This window comes from Leptopilina heterotoma, unplaced genomic scaffold (genome assembly GCF_015476425.1).
Source record: "Leptopilina heterotoma isolate Lh14 unplaced genomic scaffold, ASM1547642v1 Lhet_114, whole genome shotgun sequence".
Lineage (NCBI taxonomy): Eukaryota > Metazoa > Arthropoda > Insecta > Hymenoptera > Figitidae > Leptopilina > Leptopilina heterotoma.
In genome coordinates this window covers 7,423,007-7,430,462 of record NW_025110833.1, presented here as the reverse complement: position 1 = coordinate 7,430,462, position 7,456 = coordinate 7,423,007, and the positions used below count along the sequence as shown (strand labels likewise).

At 22.7% G+C, this 7,456-nt stretch overlaps 1 protein-coding gene and 1 non-coding gene across 3 annotated transcripts; one reads left to right on the top strand and one right to left on the bottom strand.

The window, feature by feature from the left end:
* Nucleotides 1-361: 361 nt before the first annotated feature.
* On the bottom strand, nt 362-432 carry Trnag-gcc. Its single transcript has one exon. It is a non-coding gene; the product is annotated as a tRNA-Gly (tRNA).
* A 539-nt stretch (nt 433-971) lies between these two features.
* Nucleotides 972-7,086, top strand: LOC122508869 (27 kDa hemolymph protein-like). 2 transcript variants are annotated; one of them, XM_043622478.1, is made up of 5 exons: nt 972-1,382; nt 2,667-3,137; nt 5,145-5,310; nt 5,531-5,658; nt 6,698-7,086. In XM_043622478.1, exons 1-5 carry the CDS (start codon nt 1,349-1,351, stop codon nt 6,703-6,705), a joined length of 807 nt encoding a protein of 268 aa, XP_043478413.1. In that variant the 5' UTR covers nt 972-1,348; the 3' UTR covers nt 6,706-7,086. The 2 variants fall into 2 exon arrangements, with proteins under 2 accessions (XP_043478413.1, XP_043478404.1); XM_043622469.1 differs by lacking the exon at nt 6,698-7,086 and having other exon boundaries at nt 5,531-5,917.
* The last annotated feature ends 370 nt before the right edge of the window (nt 7,087-7,456 follow it).

Here is a 7,456-nt window from a genome sequence, read left to right as displayed (position 1 = left end):
CAAAAATTTCCTTTATAATCCATAATAATAAATCCTATTAAACTACTAAAACTTCAACAAATTTATAGATCAGTCGAAACAAATCGAAAACATTAAAATCTGTATATTATTTATTAAAAAAGAAAAATATTGAACTATATAATTACAAAGAAATATTTATGTTTAATTCCAAAAAAATTATAATTAAAAAAAATATAAATACAAAAAAAATATATAAACATAAAAAAAATATTGCTATTTAAATTACTAATCGAATTTGAAAAAAAAATTATTCTTAACGATTAATGAGAGAGAAAAAAGTTTTAAAAACAAAAGAAAGGGAAATTTCCACTTTTTTCTGTATTTGAAAAGGAAAAAAAATTGCATCGGCCGGGAATCGAACCCGGGCCGCCCGCGTGGCAGGCGAGCATTCTACCACTGAACCACCGATGCTGATGTTAATGTTTCAATTATTTCTTGTAAACTCCTGGTTCCTTGACCTTCTTCTATTTTGCGAGGAAAATCCCCCTTAAATATAAAAAACAATTTAGTAATTTTGCAACTAAACACAAAATGCAATATAGTTTCCCTCAATATTTTAATATTCGTCCTGTAAAATTAGTGATAAACTTCCTCTGAGAAAATAGCGTCGTCAAAATTACTGTAAATATACAAGAAAATAAAAAATTTATTAACATAATATTTTCCTTTTATTTACCAATTAAATTAATTATAGTTTCATTTGCTTTTTTTAAAATTAAATTTTAGTTTTTGGATTTTGTATGGGAGAAACTGTATATTTTAAGAAAAAAACAAATATTTATTTCCATAAAAGACGAAATAAATATTTATTTCCATATCTATAGAAAAATTCTTTTATGAAAATCAGAGCTTTTATTTACCGAAAAAAAATAAAAGATGATTAAACTTGCACACACTAGAATATTGAATTTAAAGGGAAGGGATGATACGGATTATATAAGTGTTTGGAAAAAAGATTTATTCAGTCATTCAAGTATCGGACAGTCTAGCGGGACTAGAAAACAAAAATACTCACCGCGTACGTTTCCTCGTCTTTGTACTTCTTGTATATACAAAAAAGCGTGCGTTGAACCATAAAATTCTCGCAATCGCAACTAATTTCTCTCATAGAATCCTAAATTCTTTTGGTGTTTCATTATTATAATCAACATCCATGCACTTTTTTCCCTCATTTTAATTTTAAATATTTCGTGAATATTGTGTAAAAAAATATTTATCACTTTCCTCATGGACGCTTGTGCATTTTGAGGTTAAGTTTCATCCGCAAGGTCCGCAAAGTTAAATCTCCAACAAGTAACCAGTGTTTTTTGTATTAATTACCATAAAAATGAAGTTTACGATTCTATTCATCGTTTCTATAGGTGAGTATTTGTGTTTTTCACTTATTCTTATTTAAAAACTAGGAAAATTACTGAACAAAAATCGTTATTGATATTATTGAATTTGCAATGAATCGCAGGATAATGAAGAGTGGGGGAAGTTTCCAAGGACTACGTGATTCGAATTTGATAAACTGAATTATTTTTAATATTATAATTAATGTTTACTATTTAATTTTTACACTCTTCGTTAGGTACGATTCGTTTTTGTGTTATAAGTACTTTTCTGTTTTTTATATAAAAATTAACGATCAGTAATCAATCGCGAACTGAAAATTCAATTTTCGAAGTTATGGTTGTTGGTATGACTGGTACAGTAGTGCAAAATTCGAATGCAAGTCGTTAACCTTAGATTTTTTTAGTTTGTTTATGGTCTTTCTTTGTTTACTTTGTTTATTAACTTTATTAATGTGATTTGTACAAATATTAACTGTATTTACTGCAAAAATAGTTCCTGTACGAAAATTCGTTTTTATGACAAAAAATTTTCTTTTACATTTATATAATAAATCGATATTTCTTCTATGACAAGGTATATTTATAAACCGCATTTATTATTTGTTTATGTGAGGTTATGTTTCTTATTTGTTATTTTTTTAATATTTCTCTAAAAAATTGCTAAAAACTTTAAAATTATATTTCATAATCTTTCCAAATAGTTTAATTCTATAGATTAAAAATTATTTTCCGCAAAATTATCAACTTGTGAATTATTTCCAAAAATAATGAAATTACTTGTTTCCTTTTTCGAAAAGAAATTTAATGCACGAATATTGAATGAAATTGATTAAATTATTTTTAACATTGTTAACATCTTTCATATATTATACGATTATGTCCACGTGAATTACATTCGTATCAATAATTATCTGATTTTTTTTTCTTGACTCATTGCCCGTACTTTGACCCTCGACCGTGTGAATGTAATGTGAAATCGCTTCATCACATTTCTTAATAGCACAAGAAAAAAAATTTTTTTCGTAATTATTTTGTCATGTAAATAAAAAAATTTCAAAAATTATTTTTAATCCTTAAAATAATTGCTTTGTACAGGAAAAAAAACTATGCGAAAAATATTCCATTACTAATTTATTATCACCCGTAAAATTTTTTTCCTTTTTGTCCGAATTTTTAATTCGACAATATAATTATAAAAACAGGTTTAAAATGCGTCATTCATTGTAAATTTTTCCTGGTCCCATGATTTTAAGGTAGAAATAATAATTGTTTTTTGGGAGAATTTAATTAATTTATTTTGTTTTGCAGGTTTTTTCAGCCAATGTTTTGCACAGGACAATATTGAAAATGCCGATGATGCGTTAAATAAACTTAATTCAATCGTCGATATACCGGAATTGAAAAATATTAATGCGTCTGCATTGCCAGTGCAGGAATTTGAGAATGTGATAAAGAAGAAGTGCGAGAAAAATGGTGGACCAACGGCTTATGAGACGGCGAAAAAGGGAATTTTAGATTTAGGTGCTTGTGTAACGTCACTGGTCAATGTCACGCAATTAAATAAGGAAATCGAAGACGCTAAACCCACTGGCGATTTGGACGAAGTTTTCGCTAAATATTGTCGAAAATCGACAATTTTAAAGCATTGCGTTCGCAATTGGACGGAGGCATTGAAACCTTGTCTTGAACCTCCTGAACAGGCACTTGAACCAATTGTTCTTAATATTACGAACAGTCTTTTGGATTTTATTTGCTTCAAGGAGGGTGATCGAATTGCTTGTAAGATCTCTTTATTTCATTTATTTCATTTTTAATAATTTTATAATTTGTAATTTTTAATTTCAAATCATTTAATTTTTGCTTTAAAGCTTTATTATAGAATTATAGAATTTTGAGAAAATAATTCAATTGTTTCGAAGAATTTTATTTTAATATTTCCAAATAATTAAATTCTTTTGAGGAATTGTATTGAGAATAATTGAATTCTAGCGAGGAAATTTATTATTTATGAAAATAATTGAACTCTTTTCAATTATTTCAATTCTTTTAAGAAGAAATTTATTCAAATTCATGAAAATAATTTAATTTCTATGAGAAAATTTATTATTTATAAAAATAATTGAATTCTAGCAAAGGATTTTTTCTAAAAATTTGTAAAAATAATTGAGTTTTTTCCAGGATTTCAATTAAAAATGTTTTTAAAATAATTAAACGGTTACAAATGATTTTATCAATTTTTTTTCAAATAATTTAACTCTTTCGAAGAGATTTAAGTAAATTTGTAAAATAAATTGAATTATTTTTAGAAATTTTATTATTTATGAAAATAATTTAATTCTTGCGAAGAATTTTTCTAAAATTTTTGAAAATAATTCAATTTTTGCAAAGAATTATATTCAACTTCAGGAAAATAATTTAATTCTTTGAAGAAAATTTATTATTTATGAAAATAATTGAATTCTTTGAAGAAAATTTATTATTTATCAAAATATTTTACTTTTTTCGAGAAAACTTACTATTATTTCTGAAATTAATTGAATTCCCAATAAAAAATGTATTATTTATGAAAATAATTAAATTCTTGATAAGAGTTTCATACAAATTGTTATAAATAATTTGATCAATTTATTCTTTCAAATAATTAAACTCTTTCGAAGAGTTTTATAAAAATTTGTAAAATTAATAGAATTCTCGTAAAAAATATTCAAATTCATGAAAATAATTTATTTCTACCGAGAAATTTTTTTATTTATGAAAATAATTGAATTCTTGAAGAGAATGTTATTCAAATTCATGAAAATAATTTAATTTCATTGAGAAAATTTATTATTTATGCAAATAATTGAGTTTTTTCGAGGAAATTTTTTATTTATGAAAATAATTGAATTTTTTCGAGAAAATTTATTTCTGAAAATAATTGAATTTCTGAATAGAATTTTATTCAAATTCATTAAATTATTGAATTTTTTCGAGAAAATTTATTATTTATGAAAATAATTAATTTTTTTTGATAAAATTTATTATTTATGAAAATAATTGAATTTTTGCGAAAAATTTTATTTAAATTCATGAAAATAATTGAATTTATATGAGAAAATTTATTATTTAAGAAAATAATTGAATTCTTTCGAGAAAATTTATAATTATGAAAATAATTAATTTTTTTTTTGATAAAATTTATTATTTATAAAAACAATTGAATTTTTTCGAACAATTTTTTTTAAATCCATCAAAATAATTGAATTCTTTTAAAAAATTTATTATTTATGAAAATAATTGAATTTTTGCGAAAAATTTTATTTAAATTCATGAAAATAATATTGAATTTCTACGAGAAAATTTATTATTTATGAAAATAATTGAATTCTTTCGAGAAATTCAATTAAAATTGATTAAAACAATAAAATTCTTTCGAGGAATTAATTGAAAGTGTTTTGAAACAAATTGAATTCTTATAAATAATGTTATCAAAATTTTTAAAAAATAATTAAATTTTATCCAGACTTCCATTACTTATGAAAATAATTTAATTCTTGCAAAGAATTTTCCTAAAATTTTCGAAAATAATTTAAATTCTCTTGAGTAATGCAATATGAAAATTATATTGAAAATAATTGTATTCTTGTAATTAGTTATAAGTTGTTAAAAATAATAATATAATAATTTTTAATCAATTAGTTATTAAGTGGATCTTTTAAAAAATTTAGTTTATTTGTTTAATTTCTTTTTTCTAGACTTATTAATGGATACTAAAAATAATGACATAATATTTTTTTCTTTCTTTAGTGTTTATCTCAACTGATGGACCAAAATGTTTCCAAGATAAACAATTAGTGATTCAACAATGTCTTAATTCCACATACGGAGAAAGTGTTCAAAATATCAGCACAAATGTGAATAATATTTCGGAAATGACTCTACCACTTTTTGTCTTGGATCACAAAAGTTGCAGGTAATTTTTGAAATTACATCTTTCTTTCAATTGTTATAGAAATTTGTAATTACATACTTAATTTTTATTATCTTCATCTAAATTATAAGTTGAATTTAAAATTTCTTTTTTAGCAATATGATTATGATAAATTTGAAAAATTTGTAATCACTGTCAATTTGTAAATTTAATTTTAATTAAATTTTAAATTTTAATTTTAAATTTCTTTTTCTTTTTTCAGCGATCTGGTAAAATTGCAAGTGTGCGTGGTGAAGGAATTGGAGACTTGTGACGATCAAACGCCAGCCAATATTGCCGAAGCACTCTTTAATTTTGTGATAAGAGTAACACCTTGCGAAAAATTGCTAGGTACATCGTATGAAATTACTGTTAATAAATTACTTTCCAGAGAAGCACCATCATCATCGACAATAATCAAATCGTCAATTCTCTTCTTAATAATTTTACCCTCAGTATTGAGAATCATTTAAAGCAAACATTTAACCAAAACATACACGCGGAGGAAAAATGGAATATAATTTCCATGTTGACGACTTCATACAAACGCGACGAAAAAAATTGACAGAAATCACAAAACTAAACTAAATCAAATTCCATAAAAAAAACAGTTAAAATTCAAAAAAATCTAGAATATTTTTTGTTCTAAAATTGAGACTCTTTGATTAGATAATTGTTTATCTAAACGTAAAGAGAGAGAGAGAGAGTTGAGGTCAAAAGATAAAATTGCTTTCGCTCTGACATGAGTTCGTGAACTTTTGAAGAAAATTTTTCTTCTTTTTACATTTTAAAATTTCAATAATGACCGATTTCTGATCGTTTATACAGCTAATCATTTTTGAGATTAGATAAAATTAAACGTTGTGTTCGATATTGAACGACGGTAAACATATTTAATTCCGTAAGATAATTCCTTATAATATATAGTTTTTATTTTCTTCTAGTCTCTAATTATATTTTTTACAAAGTAGCTTATTGACCAGAATACGTATTAAAAAATTTTAATTATTCAATTGTTGCCTTTCACGATAATTTATAAAATATTATTTATTTAAATATATTCAATATTTAACTTATATTAAATTTAAATTTAATTGAAAATTAAAATCAATTAAATGAAATGAAAATAAATTAAATTAAAGTTAATTGAAAATTAATATAAATTAAATCAAATAAAAATTTAATTTGATTGGAAATTTGTTTAAATCAAATAAAATTTTAATTTGATTGGAAATTTGTTTAAATTAAATAAAATATAATTGAAATATTTGAATATTAAAAGTAATAAAATTAAAGAATAGAAATTTATTAAAATTAGTTATTACATTAAAAATTAGAGTAGAATTTAAAAAAAAAATACAAGTTCTTTATTTCTAAATATTGTTCGCAGGATTGTAATGGACTTCGTCGCAAAATACTTCTTACAATTTATCATTTTCTATTTTTGTGGACTTGGCCCTCGTTTTGACATTAAGGTTTAAAAAAAGAAAACAAAAGCAAAAAATAATTGCAATTTTGTAAGCATTTAGAAAAAATATTCTTCTGCATGTGCATTGCAAAAAAAAAAAAAAAATTTATATCAGTCGCATGCTACACTGTGATTAAATATTTTTTTTCAATTATTTTTTTTTATTCGAATCAAAAAAAGAGAAATATTTTTACTATATCATAAAATAAGTATAGTTTGTAATTTTATTAATATTTTCACACTAATTTACATTCGCTTCTTTAATCGTAACATTTTTTTTTCTCGAAAATTAGAACAAAATAACATTCTAAATTTTTGACATTTAATTATTAGTTAAATAATTAATTAATAATCAAATTATTAATTAAATACTTAATTAAAAATTAAAGAATTAAAAATTAAACGCAATTAAGAATTAAAAAAAAATAATAATTAAATTTTTAATTGAAAAATTAAAAAACTAACATAATTTTAAAAAAGGGATTTCACTTTTTGACAATAAAACAAATTAAAAATCGAAAGAAAAAAACTTTTTGCATGTCAAAGGGATGAGCAAGTTTTTTTTTTTTTTTAAACTAATGAGCCTTTCATGTACTAATAATTACTTATAGATATTTTACAGCATGCAACAAATTTTGTAATGCCAAAGGATACAATTAAGACAATTTGTATACAAATGTG

Excerpts from the sequence above, each read along its gene's own strand:
- LOC122508869 (XM_043622469.1), top strand. The coding sequence starts at position 1,349 with ATGAAGTTTACGATTCTATTCATCGTTTCTATAG. Across the intron at positions 1,383-2,666 it reads TCTATTCATCGTTTCTATAG|GTTTTTTCAGCCAATGTTTT; the intron begins GTGAGTATTTGT and ends TTTGTTTTGCAG. Across the intron at positions 3,138-5,144 it reads GGAGGGTGATCGAATTGCTT|TGTTTATCTCAACTGATGGA; the intron begins GTAAGATCTCTT and ends TTCTTTCTTTAG.